Source organism: Budorcas taxicolor, chromosome 11 (assembly GCF_023091745.1).
Source record: "Budorcas taxicolor isolate Tak-1 chromosome 11, Takin1.1, whole genome shotgun sequence".
Classification (NCBI taxonomy): domain Eukaryota; kingdom Metazoa; phylum Chordata; class Mammalia; order Artiodactyla; family Bovidae; genus Budorcas; species Budorcas taxicolor.
Genome location: NC_068920.1, coordinates 85247312 through 85261148, shown reverse-complemented (window position 1 = coordinate 85261148; position 13837 = coordinate 85247312). Strand labels below are relative to the sequence as shown.

General features: G+C 50.6%; 2 protein-coding genes across 2 annotated transcripts in view; both read left to right on the top strand.

Moving 5' to 3' along the window:
• THADA (THADA armadillo repeat containing) overlaps positions 1-4241 on the top strand; it is a 324132-nt gene extending 319891 nt beyond the window's left edge. The window contains exons 36-37 of the mRNA XM_052647551.1: positions 1806-1975; positions 3133-4241. Of these exons, the coding sequence (XP_052503511.1) occupies positions 1806-1975; positions 3133-3528 (566 nt within the window). The 3' untranslated portion in view covers positions 3529-4241. The remainder of the gene's footprint in view (positions 1-1805; positions 1976-3132) is intronic.
• Positions 4242-8062: 3821 nt separating this feature from the next.
• On the top strand, positions 8063-12269 carry ZFP36L2 (ZFP36 ring finger protein like 2). Its single transcript, XM_052648551.1, has 2 exons — positions 8063-8405; positions 8890-12269. The coding sequence occupies exons 1-2, from the start codon at positions 8355-8357 to the stop codon at positions 10315-10317; spliced, it is 1479 nt and encodes a 492-aa protein (XP_052504511.1). The 5' UTR covers positions 8063-8354; the 3' UTR covers positions 10318-12269.
• Positions 12270-13837: the final 1568 nt, after the last annotated feature.

Genomic DNA, 13837 nt, shown 5'->3' with positions numbered 1-13837 from the left:
AAACAGTGACAGACTTTATTTTGGGGGGCTCCAAAATCACTGCAGATGGTAACTGCAGCCATGAAGTTAAAAGATGCTCCTTGGAAGAAAAGTTATGACCAAGTTAGACAGCATATTAAAAAGCAGAGACATTACTTGGCCAAACAAAGGTCCATCTAGTCAAAGCTATGGTTTTTCCAGTAGTCATGTATGGATGTGAGAGTTGGACTATAAAGAAAGCTGAGCACCGAAGAATTGATGCTTTTGAACTGTGGTGTTGGAGAAGACTCTTGAGAGTCCCTTGGACTGCAAGGAGATCCAAACAGTCCATCTGGAAATCAGTCCTGAATATTCATTGGAAGAACTGATGCTGAAGCTGAAACTCCAACACTTTGGCCACCCGATGCGAAGAGCTGACTCATTTGAAAAGACCCTGATGCTGGGAAAGATTGAAAGCAGGAGGAGAAGGGGACCACAGAGGATGAGATGGTTGAATGATATCACCGGCTCAACAGACATGAGTTTGAGTAGGCTCTGGAAGTTGGTGATGGACAGGGAAGCCTGGCGTGCTGCGGTCCATGGGATCGCAGATAGTCGGACACAACTGAGCAACTGACTGAACTGAACTGAAGGCAAAATGGTGAAGTAAGCAATGGTTTCCCCAAGTCACCCACTTCCTTTTTCTGTGCCCCATTCTACTCTTTCAACGCCCTTCCCATAGTCAGCTAAGAAGATGAGTGTCTGAAAAGTGAATTCAGTCTAACACAGAGGGCAGTGGACTGTGAGCTAATTCCCGCCCCCCACCTGCCATTGGGGAGCTTCCCAGGTGGCTCAGTAGTAAAGAATCTGCCTGCCAAGTGGGAGACACGGGTTCAAGCCCTGGGTTAGAAAGATCCCCTGGAAAAGGAAATGGCAACCCACTCCAATATTCTGCCTGGGACATCCCGTGGACAGAGGTGCCTGGTGGGCTACAGTCTATAGGGTTGCAAAGAGTCTGAAATGACTTAGCAAAACAACTTGTCATTGTACAGCCTGTGAACTGCGAATGGCTTTTACATTTTTTTAATGGTTGGAAAAAAAAGAATAATATTATTTGTTGATACCTAAAAATCACATGAAAGTCCAATTTTATTGGAATATAAAGATTTATTGGAACCTAGTAGCCACAACCATTTGTTTACATATTGTCTATGGCTGCTTTCCGCAGAGTTAATTGTGACAGAGAGCATAAGACTTGCAAAGTTGGGACGTCCCTGGTGGTCCAGTGGCTAAGACTGCCAGTGCAGGAGGCCCAGGTTCTATTCCTGGCCAGGGAACTAGATCCCACATACCACCACTAAGACCTGGTGCAGCCTAAAAAGACTCCCAAAATCTAAAAGATTTACCTTCTGGCTCTTTAAGAAAAAGTTTGCTGATGCCCTGCTCAGAGATGTTAGACATTTAATGTGTCGTGCTCAGTGGGATTTGCTTTAGAGAAAGGGGCAAAGTGACAGAGGTCAGGCACTGTCAGCAGGCCTGCAGAGGAAACGCTAGGTGGGATGCTTTCCTGATATCCTTCCAGTTGGGTTGAGGGGAGAGAAACGTCTAGTCCTGTAGATGGGGCAGCTTCTATCCCCACTGGGATAGGGGGCACAGATAGGGGTTTAGGCCTGTGATTCATTCTAGTGTATAGACAGCAAATAACCCTTAGCGAGCCTTTCCCACCAGCTTCCCTGCCAGGCGGTAGCAGTGATTTTACCTGCGACTTTCACTGCCTCAGAATCCTGTACAGACTCCCGGTTGGCCCTCGGCAGCACACTCACGGCTCACCTCTCTCGTCTTTGCAGAATTTGCCTTCTGTCAGGTGGATGCCTCCAGCGCACTGGACCTGGCTCTGGCTGTGCTGTGTGACCTGCTCCAGCAGTGGGACCAGCTGACCTCCGGACTCCCAGTCCTGCTGGGATGGCTGTTGGGAGAGGGTGAGGACCTCATGGCCTGTGAGGAGAGCGCACATCAGGTAATCCCTGGGGTCTCAGGCAGCGGAGGTGTGTGAGAGTGCCCTACCTACGCCCACTGGAGCAGCACCTAACAGGCTTTCGTCAGCTTGATATGGCTTGAAAGTGTGCTTCCTGATGCTCAGATACACAGTAGTAACCGATTAACAAAATCTCCATGTGACCCCAGCCTGCTGGGCACTGCTCGGGCAGCTCTCCTGCTGATTTAGGGGTTCCAGTGGTAAGCCTTCCCATCAGTGTGGGGGAGGGGACTTCGAAAGAGGTCCCTTGGAAGTTGATGGTTTAATTATGGAGAATGCTTATTCATCAACATTAGAGTAACCAGGGGCTCCCCACAATTAGGTCTGAAGCTGAAACACTTCCAGAGAATTAGGGTCCTTCCAGGGTCTCGGCTGCTAGAAGAAAACTATTTAACCCCTCCAGGTTTAATAAACTGATATTTTATTAAAATTAAAATTATTTTTATTAAAAAATAAAACGATTAAACTGCTCCAGGGGGAGCAGTCAACAGACAGGGAAACTGAGGACCCAGATAAGCAGCAAAAGCATCTTGAGAACTGAAATTCCTCTTCACTAGTGTCTGACTCAGCTGGCCTTCTTGGCATCCCCAGCAGACCAAGAGTTCAAAAAGCAGTCTGTTTATGGGAAATTTGGAGACAAGATAAAGTGTCTACAATAAAAATGACCTTGAAAGTCCCCAGCATTATAGAAATTGGGTTTCATCCTCAGAGAGCAGTGGCTCATGTCTGGCAGTACTTCACTCTCTGCTCTGCTCCTCACATCTCCCTTCCCCCCTCCTCCCTGATACCGAGATGCACCTTCAGGTCTAGGGTCCCCTCCTGTGTTGAGGTCCCCTTTTCAGCACCAGTTCCCCAAGGTATCTTGGCTGAGAACCACAAACACATCCTTATCAAAGGTCATGTTAAGTCTGGGGAGGAGGAATTCCTCTCCGGTGGAGAAGTACAATGAGTGAAAATAGAAGGTGACCTTCAAGGCTGCAAGTGGTGTGTGTACAGGGGTGTTAACAGGCGAAAGTGAGCCCGCTGTCAGATGGGGGAGGGGACACACTGCTTCTGCATCTGCCAGGACTCTGCCCTTGGACTGGGGCTGAGTCAACATCCCCCATAAGGCTGAGTTTTGTCTTTTTCATCTGATTCAGGTGGAAGAAGACTACCCATTTGAAAAAACGGAAATCAACTTTTGGGCCGAGACCCTGATCTTTGTGAAATACCTCTACAAGCATCTCTTCCGCCTCCTGTCTGAGTCCAGCTGGCGTCCCGTCAGCCCCGAGATGCTCCATCATCTTCAGAGGACTGCGTCGGAGCAATGCCACCTCCTCTCCCAGCTCTTCAGAGTGCTGCCTCCCACTGCTGAGTTTTTGAAGACGGCAGAGCTCACAAGACTGCGCATTTGGGAGGAAAGGACTTTGGCTTGCCTGAGGCTGCTGGCTCTTCTGGAAGGAAAGGAAGGGGAGGACACCCTAGTTCTCAGGGCTTTGGATTCTCCTGCAGCAGCGAATCAGTTAACGCTTCCAAGAACAGAAACAGCTTGTTGAAGAAGGATTTGTGGGACTGGGGTGGGGTGGGTTATTCCTCCACTCACTCAATAGGAAAATGTTCAACAGAAACTCCAGCATCTTCTCCCCTTCACACCGCGCCTCCTCCCCCAACCTCCCTTCTGTGAGTCTAGCCTTCTGTCCCACAGAGGATTTTTTTCTTCGGTTCAGTCGTTCAAGGCAGCCTCGTTTATTGCAGCTACTGTAGAAAGTGAGGCTACCACAGTGAATATTGACTCTGTTCCCAGGTCCAGGCCACCTGCAGGCCTGAATTAACCTTTCTCATCCCCCAGGACCTCCAATGTCCAACCAGAGCCAGCCTGCATTTTTCTCTGAACTGACTATACAGAATTGGGTTTAACACATGATTCCCCCCGCCCCAATTTTTGGCTGGTTGTAAGAGTTGGATTAGTTAGCAAACAGCCCACTTGGTCCGAATTTCAAATTTTATTCCATTTTAGTGAAGTAAGAAATATGTTCCAAATGTTGGATCCTGGGAGAATTAAGCATTAACTTCATACAAATAAGTGTGTTTTTACTGTCTGCATATTTAAGCCTTCAGTGACCTACACATGGCATCCTCATTATTAAAAGAGCCATTACAAGCTCCTACCCCTTGACCCCCAATAAAAAGTATTTGTGCTATTGTTAAGAAATCATATTCTACCACCCACTGAAACCATAGCCTCTTGGCTGTTAGAAGGAACCTGGGGAAAGGGGAGTCAAAATAAATGACTTATTTGATGTATACACTGTTTACTATCATTTTCTTGGTTGCAGTAAAAAGATTCTTACTTAGTATCACAGAAAACATTTATCCATTTTTGTGACTTAATCTACAAACCTTGCTGCTGCTGCTAAGTCGCTTCAGTCGTGTCTGACTCTGTGCGACCCCATAGACGGCAGCCCACTAGGCTCCCCCGTCCCTGAGAGATTCTCCAGGCAAGAATACTGGAGTGGGTTGCCATTTCCTTCTCCGATGCGTGGAAGTGAAAAGTGAAAGTGAAGTTGCTCCGTCGTGTCCGACTCTTAGCGACCCCATGGACTGCAGCCCACCAGGCTCCTCCATCCATGGGATTTTCCAGGCAAGAGTACTGGAGTGGGTTGCCATTGCTACAAACCTTAGGACTCTGCTTTTCTAAATCCAGCCCTCCCCACTTCCTCAGACACCCAGCAGGTGTCGCTATTGCATACGTTTTGCTGCTGATTTTGTTTTTCACTGCTGCTGCTACTGCTGCTAAGTCGCTTCAGTCCTGTCCGACTCTTTGCGACCCCCATGGACTGCAGACTACCAGGCTCCTCCGTCCATGAGATTTTCTAGGCAAGAGTACTGAAGTGGCTTGCCATTGCCTTCTCCTGCCTTACCGTTTTTAATTTGTAATTTCAGAGTGTCACCCAAAGACAGTTATCTTCTTAGCTTGGATAGGTCATAACCTCATTCACGTCCACTTCATCCTAGTTATCTGAAGAAACCATTTCAGTAATTGGATGTACACTTGGTTCAGCTTTTAGAGTCTAAATATTTTTAAATACTTCACAGGTGAGCTACCAGTTATAATTATTTTATTGATGTTTGAGGGTTTGATCAGGCAGTTAGAGGGGAGAGGATTTGATATGATCATTTCCTACTGCAGAAAGATTTATATTTCAACTATAATTTGTTTCTCTTTGAAAGAAAACCATCTAACACTAAATAAATAGAGCCTACTAGTAAAGAGCTGTAGGAAGAGGCATGGAAAGAAGTTAATTTAGTGTCCAAAGTTTTGTCCTAAAAAGAACAGAAAATTCCCTGGTGGTTTTGCACTATTCAGCTCAAAATGTGTTTGTTGTGATCCTGAATTAATTACTTGGTTAGGCATCTGTGTATCCCACACTTGATGGAAAGTTGCCAGCTTAACATTTCTTTTCGTCCTGAGAAGACATGGCTGGTGAGAAGTCAGGTAATTGTTGGTACAACATAATGATAACCATGGTAGAATAATTATGAAACTGGTCTAATAAAGCTCAGCTCACTGGAAGAGTCCAGCATTCCCTTTTTCTTCATTTAAAATGAAATAAAAGCAGTTATATAATAATAAAAATATCTCTACCAGCAGGTACTCTGTACCAAAGCATGTACCATGGCATGTTTGCATGCAAGCTCCAAAGTCTTCTACTCAGCTCCCAACGTGGGTGTTCTCATAGGTGTCGACTGGGAATTACCCCAGATTTTGAGCTTGGCTGGTTGTCGCCAGCTTGGGAGTACAGGAGAGACACGTTTCCACTGGTTTTTGTATATGAAATCTTGTCACTGACTTTCAATAGCAGGGGTGGGGGCCTGGGAAATGGCCGTTTCACACTTCCCTGATGCATTCCCAGGGGCAATTCAGAATATCCCACTGGCAGAGCCATCCTCAAACTCTTGCATTTGGGTTCATTTCAACAAGGAACAAAACAGAGTCAGGGTTCTTGGGTATTCTAGGCTACACGTGTCTGCCATGAATGCCCAGCCTTGTCTAATGATCAGTATAGGCTGGGTGGTGAGACTAAAGCAGTCGCTTCTTCTGAGGTCACTGCCCTTGGCTCCAAGCTGGAGGGTCCAAAATTTGGTGCCCTCTCAGCTCTACATTCACTATTCTGTGAACCTTCACCCATCCAGCCATGCTCCAGAGGTCTGACTTGCTCCATTTTTCTGCTTTGTCAACTTAATAAGTAAGATGGAATATACTTATCTTTTAAACACCATAACAGATAACTCATTTGCATTGGCACCTTGACAAAAGGTGATAGATTAGTAAAGCAGAAATTATGTTAGTTTTACAAGGAAACCCAGTTGCCCAGGTGATTATGTGATTTGTCTAAAACCATGTGGTTTATAAGGGAAGGAGGCTGAACTCCAGCCCTGTTTCTGATCCTGAAGTCCTTACAGCCCCGCCCTGGCTCAAGCACCCTGGATGGGTAGAGAGTCCAGCAGTTGGCTCTGCATGCAAGCTGAACTTGAAGGAGTTGGTTTCCTGAGAGACAGGCCTAGTTCATTCCTTCCCAGGGTACTGAGAGAGGGAGTGAGTGCAGTGGAATGTAAATAAGCACAAGGATACACAGCCAGAAATAAGATCAACTGGGCAAGGAGGTGTGGGTCGCAGGAGCTTCTTTCCCTGGCAGGTACTGGACCTTCCAACTTAGGCCCAGTAACAGCCTAGGCTGCCAGGTGTGCGAAATCATGGGCCGGACTCCAGCCTTTCAGAGGCAGCGTCTGCATAGACGCGGAGAAGTGTCCTGGACAGGACCCCAGATCTAACAGAGGCTTAAGCCTCACTGGGTGCTGGGGCGGGGTGGTGTCTGCCTCACACACAGAGGGCACTGGCTGGCAAAATCTTATACCAACGCAGGCTTCTGGGGTGTGGGACTGGCAAGAGAAGGTAAGGAGAGCCCACTAGGTGAATCCTCGGTGCCCAGCCTTGCCTGGCTGCGGGTAGTCCTCAGCGGGAGCCCGCAACACAGGACGAGCTAAGGAAGGACGCGGCGCCCTGAACGGCCAGGGAGGGTCTAGGAGGGGCGCGCCAGGCCAAGGCTGCGGCGGACGGGAGCCTCGGCGGGCAGCTGTACCTCGACCCCCAGGAGGACTGTGGAAAGCCGGACAGACCAGCAGGACAAGGCGGCGGGAAGTGGCCTCCATGCCTGCGCGGCTCTCCCGGCTTTTCCTCCCGTCCTCCCAGGCGGCTCTCCCGCCCGGGACGCCCCGCGCCACTCTGCGACTTTGGCCCTGGCTCAAGGTCTTGTGATGTGATTAGCAAAGCCAGCGCCTTGTCCTCAGACACTCAGCCCTGCCCGGCAGGCCTCGGCATTCAAGCCCTGTTTACTGCAGTCTGGGCGGGAAGAGGGGCGGAGAAACGGGCCCAGGCTCCTCCGGGAGAGACTGCCCAGGCGGCCGCCCGCGTGGCCGCTCCCGCCCCCACCCCCACCGCATCTCCACGTGCAGTCGGGACGCAGCCACCACCCGTTAAACTCGGGCCCAGAGTCCCCGCCCCCCCGGCCAGAGGACCCTTTCCAAAGCAGCCGGGCCGCGCGGACGGTTGCAATATTCTTGCACTTTGCAATTCCCGCGCCCAATATTAAACAGAGTAGGAGATAAAAGCTCCGCAATTTCGTCTAGCAGGATCGGGCGGGGAAAGACACGTTCAGGGCTGCAGAAACCCAACCACGTTAGACCTGCTGGGGATTTCCGACAGAACAGCCCCAAAAGAAGGGAGCCGTATCTTCCCGCCACCAACCAGCAGCACCCATCTCCGCCGAGATCTCCACGCCGCCCCGGGAGCCCAAGGCGGCCAGCCCCGCCCCGAGGCCTCTTCGTCTCCTCCCCCAGAGGAAAAAAATTGGCGGCGGCCAATGGGAGGCCAGGAAGGCTCTTGACGTCCGCAAGCGGGCGGGCGGCGTTGCCTGGAGACCCCTACGGGGTCAGCGTTCTGTCCCCTCCCCTGGCACGCCCGCCCCGGAGCGGCCGCGCTCCGGGGGCTCTATATAGGGCGTGCGCTCGCGGGCCGCTGAGTTCCACCAGTCCGCGAGCTGCCGACGGCTCCGCGCGCGGGGGGGGGGCGGGCCGGGCACCCCGGGGCGCGGAGGAGCGCTCTAGCTTAACTCTTCTTTCCCCCCAACTCCGCACTCCCGGGCACCCTCAAACCAGTCCACGCTGCTGCCCCCGCTCCCTCTTTTCTCGCCCCCCAGCAAACTTTCGGTCTCTCCCTCGTCCCTCGCCCGTTACTCGTCGTGGCTCGGGCCCGGCCGCGCCGCCCCGAGGGCTTCTCCGGATCTCCCAGTCTCCAGCTCCGACCATTAGAGGATCCAGAAACATGTCGACCACACTTCTGTCCGCCTTCTACGATATCGACTTCTTGTGCAAGGTACGCGGGTGAGCAGGGAGCCCTTCAAGTTCTCAGGCTTGGCCTTCTGTCCTCGGCTTTGGGGTTCTCTTCCCGCTGTGACTTTTTTAGATTCGGGAAAAATCCCAGAGTTTGCACTGTTGCTCGAGCCTTGTGGGCGGGGAGAAGGAGCAGCTGGGAGGAAAGGCAGAAGGGAGTCGCTGTAGCTGTTAAGTTTCACCGCAGCCACGCTGCCCGGGGCTTCCCGGACGGGGTTTGCGCCGCCCAGGCCTGCGGCCCACGGCTGAGGATCACATGTCGCGACGCAGCGCGGCCTAGGGTGGGAGAGTCCGGCTCCTCCCAGTACGAACTTGATTCTTGTGCGCGTATAAGTGTGGAAGTTGGGCCGAATCGAGATCCGAAAAAAGGAAAAAGAATCGGAGGGCTGGTAGTGGCTACTCGGCAACTCGCCCCAACTCTTCCCTCCTCCCTTTTCATCTCTTCCCCGCTCCCCTCCTCTTGGCAGACGGAGAAATCCCTGGCCAACCTCAATCTGAACAACATGCTGGACAAGAAGGCGGTGGGGACACCCGTGGCCACCGCCCCCAGTTCGGGCTTCACGCCGGGCTTCCTCCGACGGCACTCGGCCAGCAACCTGCACGCGCTCGCCCACCCCGCGTCTAGCCCCGGCAGCTGCTCGCCCAAGTTCCCGGGCGCGGCTAACGGTAGCGCGGCGGCCGGCGGCTCGGCCTCCTACGGCACCCTCAAGGAGCCGTCGGGGGGCGGCGGCACCGCCCTACTGAACAAGGAGAACAAATTCCGGGACCGCTCGTTCAGCGAGAACGGGGAGCGCAGCCAGCACCTCCTGCACCTGCAGCAACAGCAGAAGGGGGGCGGCGGCTCCCAGATCAATTCGACCCGCTACAAAACTGAGCTGTGCCGGCCCTTCGAGGAGAGTGGCACCTGCAAGTACGGCGAGAAGTGCCAGTTCGCGCACGGCTTCCACGAGCTGCGCAGCCTGACGCGGCACCCCAAGTACAAGACCGAGCTGTGCCGCACCTTCCACACCATCGGCTTCTGCCCCTACGGGCCGCGCTGCCACTTCATCCACAACGCTGATGAGCGGCGACCCGCGCCGTCCGGGGGCGCCTCCGGGGACTTGCGCACCTTCAGCGCCCGCGACGCGCTGCACCTAGGCTTCCCGCGGGAACCGCGGCCCAAGCTGCACCATAGCCTCAGCTTCTCGGGCTTCCCGTCGGGCCACCACCAGCCCCCTGGGGGCCTCGAGTCGCCCCTGCTTCTCGACAGCCCCACGTCGCGCACACCGCCGCCACCCTCCTGCTCCTCGGCCTCGTCTTGCTCGTCGTCCGCTTCGTCCTGCTCCTCGGCCTCGGCAGCCTCCACGCCCTCCGGCGCCCCGACGTGCTGCGCCTCTGCTGCGGCCGCGGCGGCGGCGGCCGCGCTGCTGTACGGCACCGGGGGCGCCGAGGACTTGCTTGCACCCGGCGCGCCCTGCGCCACCTGCTCGTCGGCCTCGTGCGCTAACAACGCCTTCGCCTTCGGCCCGGAGCTGAGCAGCCTCATCACACCGCTCGCCATCCAGACCCACAACTTTGCCGCTGTGGCTGCTGCCGCCTACTATCGCAGCCAGCAGCAGCAGCAGCAGCAACAGGGCCTGGTGCCCCCCGCGCAGCCCCCGGCGCCGCCCAGCGCGCCCCTCCCTGCCAGCGCCGCCGGGCCGCCCTCGCCGCCCTTCAGCTTCCAGTTGCCACGCCGCCTGTCGGAGTCGCCGGTGTTCGACGCGCCCCCTAGCCCCCCAGACTCGCTGTCGGACCGCGACAGCTACTTGAGCGGCTCCCTGAGCTCGGGCAGCCTCAGCGGCTCTGAGTCCCCCGGCCTTGACCCGGGTCGCCGCCTACCCATCTTCAGCCGCCTCTCCATCTCCGACGACTGAGGCAAGAGGGCGCCAGTGAGGAGAAGGAAGGGAAGGCCGTTCTGGGGGTGTTGGAGGGCGCCCCTGCTTAGGGGCAGAGGGGCACGGGAGTATGGGGAGTGACATCGGCCACAAGCAGACTGCAGGCTGTGCCGAGCACTTGGACTCGAACTTGAGTGCCGGGAGGGGCCCCCAGCCCTCCCCTTTCGGTTCCCTCTTTGTTTTTTGGTTTTTTATCATTATTATTATTATTTTTATTATTATTACGAAGTTTCATTCTTGTTGAGCGGGAAAAAAGCCAACGAACTTTTTGTATTGATGAACAAAAGACTCACAACAGAGCAGTTGTGATGCGGATAGAACAAAAAACCAAACAACAAACTTTTTTAGGTCTCCGATGCGTTTGGGATTTTAGGAAAAATCAACCCAGCACCAGCAGCTATCAACCACCATTCCATATCTTCACTTGAAAAGCATTAGTTACAGTCCAGATGTCGGGACTCTTGTCTTGAGAGAAGTTCCTAATTGTTTGTCCCAGACCAGTGTAAACAAACCAGCCAACCACCGCCTTGCTAAACCTATAAGCTTTTAGAATCCAATATTCTGCCAAGAATATGCCTTGATAGTAGACCTCAGCTCCATAGGTGTTTGTTTTTTAACAAAGTTATATATGTCTGGAAAAAAGAAAACCTTGCATTCCAAAGTTTCATACTGGTTACTGGTTTCATTGCCACCACTTAGTGGATGTTTAATTTAGAACCATTTTGTCTGCTCTTTCTGGAAGCCTTGGGCAGAGCTTAGTTTGTAATTGATGGGGAATAACTGCTGAATTTTTAGCTGTTTTGAGTTGATTCGCACCACTGCACCACAACTCAATATGAAAAAAAAAAACTATTTAACTTATTTATTATCTTGTGAAAAGTATACATTGAAAATTTTGTTCATACTGTATTTATCAAGTATGATGGAAAGCAATAGATATATATTCTTTTATTATGTTAAGTTATGATTGCCATTATTAATCGGCAAAATGTGGAGTGTATGTTCTTTTCACAGTAATATATGCCTTTTGTAACTTCACATGGTTATTTTATTGTAAATGAGTAAAAAAATCTTAATTTAAGAGATTGTATGTAATATTTATTTCATTAATTTCTTTCCTTGTTTACGTAAATTTTGAAAGATTGCATGATTTCTTTACAGAAATCTATCTTGATGCTGTGGAAGTAGTTTGAGGAATATCTTATGAGTTTTTCTTAGAATGTATAATGGTTGTAGCCCATCCAACTTTAAAAGAAAAAATGACCACATTGCAATCAGGCTTACATGTGGCATGCTTTTCTCATTCCAACTTTATAAATTAGCAAAAGATGTTTTTTGTTTGCTTATTCCACCAGTTCCACTGTGACATACTCTGCATATAAAGACATGTAGCAATAATGGGGGGGGTGGTAATCTCACAGTGCCTTTGGAAGGGCCAGAACTTGCCTTAAATTTTCCTCAACCAAATAAGTATTTTGTCTATTAGTGCTTGAGAGAATCTGAATGTAGGATGGGTTCAACTGCACAAAAGGAGAAGATTTTTACCACTTTTTTTTTATATAGATATAAAGTGAAGAGGCCACCTCTTAGTGCTAAAATGGTATGTAGTACATGAATATGCCTTGTTTAATTACAGAAAATTCCAAAACTTGTACTATTTTTTTTTTTCCCCGTGTGGAAAGGCAGGAATGCTTTTCTGGACAGCGGCTGAATGAGCAGTAGCTTTAGTTTGTTTGTACGTAGGTACAGTTGGAGCACTATGTATGTATGTATTGTGGACTACTTTGACAGAAGTAGGTATTTTGAATGTAACAAGGTTAAGTCAACTTGAGTTGTAATATATTTGGGGAATCAGTTCACTACAAATTGTGACTGTAAACATTGTACTGTAAATGTTTTTTAGTTTTCCCCCAATAAAACTTTTGGGAAAAAAAAAATGGTAATGTGTAAGATAGCTTCCTTTTTTAAAATGGGGATATCTATAGAGCTTTCTAGCTTCCCACCACTGTCAGGCATTGCCCAGGTCTTAAGAGAGTTGGGTGGTAGGGTTTAGAGGGCTGGCAGAGTCTGAGTTCTGAAGAGCTTGTCTCCCTATATGTTTTAATAGGAAGTTCTTTTAGCTGAAATTTAGACTGTCAAGGGCATTAGTTTAGCTAGCTGTTCCCTTTGCTAATAAGATGCATCCCCGAGTTGGCTGACTGGTAGCAGGTCCTGGCTGGGAGGCCTGAGGGGTGTGGCCCGCCTGTGAGTCACCAAGCGATCACGTGTCTGCAGTGGCAGCTGAAGGTCTGATTTTTTTTTTTTTTTCCCAGTGGGACGCCCGTGAAACTGAACTGCTTGGGTGAGGAGGGTCTTACCAGCCTCTGGCTGAATTGGGGGTGGGAAGTTAAAGCCCAGCCTTTCTGGGCCACAGAACCAGGGTTTGGCCTGGACTTTGGAAAGCCTGGTTGTGCTGAGGACGGAGAGAGAAGGAAGATTAAACAAGTTAAACTTATATCTGGGTAGTGTTTGTTTATGTGGACAGCTTCCTCTGGGAGTGAGCACACACGTTATTTATGCAAAAGGATTAGTGTCTGTGCTTGAGACTACTATAAGCCGCCAGAACGAAAATTCAACCCAGGTCTGGAAAAAAGAAAAAAAAAAAAGCTTTCAATCTCTCTGCAGATTCTCACACAATTGAACAAAACCTGAGTATGGTTCTTTCCTACAATTGCTTTAAAGCTTAAAAATGTGCTTCATAAATCAATTCCTGTTTTTCCTTCTCTACCCCTCACCCAGCCCTAACACACACAGTTCACTTTTTCCAAAGTAAATAAGAGCTTTAGCAAAAGTTTGTTTCCTCACCTACAGCAACTGGGTTCTGTCACCCGTACTCCTGTCCCCTTGACCGTGTGTTCACTGGGGTCTCCTGAGTCTCACAGCTGAGTCTGGTTGGGTGGGGGTGATCAGTGGAGCCCGCCAGGCCTTGAGCAGCTGCTTCACGCTAACAGTGATTGCGCTGGTGTTAACTGGAGCGTTTTGGTGCTAGGCGCACGCTGCCAAAGGGGATCAGGAACAATTTCAAAGTTCTCCCAACTGCCTGGCCCCTGGCTGAAAGCTTCAGCGGTGGGGGAAGGGAAGCTTGCAGCCAGGGAGGACTGGACGGATGAAGACCCTGCGGGCTCAGAGTCCTCTTTACCGTAAAGAATGTGCAATGGCAAGGAAAAGTCTAAAATGTGGTGCTATGTAGGGCCAAACTGCATTTCAAAGGCCTTGTTTCCACTTCATTCCAAAACTGATTTTCCTAAACAAGTACTTTTTGATCAACTGGAACGTTCAACTTCTTTTTGGGGTAAGCCACATTCCTTTTTAAAAATCGGTTTGTTTGAAAGCCCAACTGCTAGGAGCTGATGTTTTGTATTTTAGACCCAGTGGAGCGTGCAAAGCTGCGGGGGTGTGTGGGGGGGATCATTCAGAAATTTCCTCTTGCTGCAGATCAGTGGAGGGTACGGGGTCATTG

Coding starts and splice junctions, on each gene's coding strand:
- ZFP36L2 (XM_052648551.1), top strand. CDS start 8,355: ATGTCGACCACACTTCTGTCCGCCTTCTACGATATCGACTTCTTGTGC. Junction 8,406..8,889: donor ATATCGACTTCTTGTGCAAG/GTACGCGGGTGA, acceptor TCCTCTTGGCAG/ACGGAGAAATCCCTGGCCAA.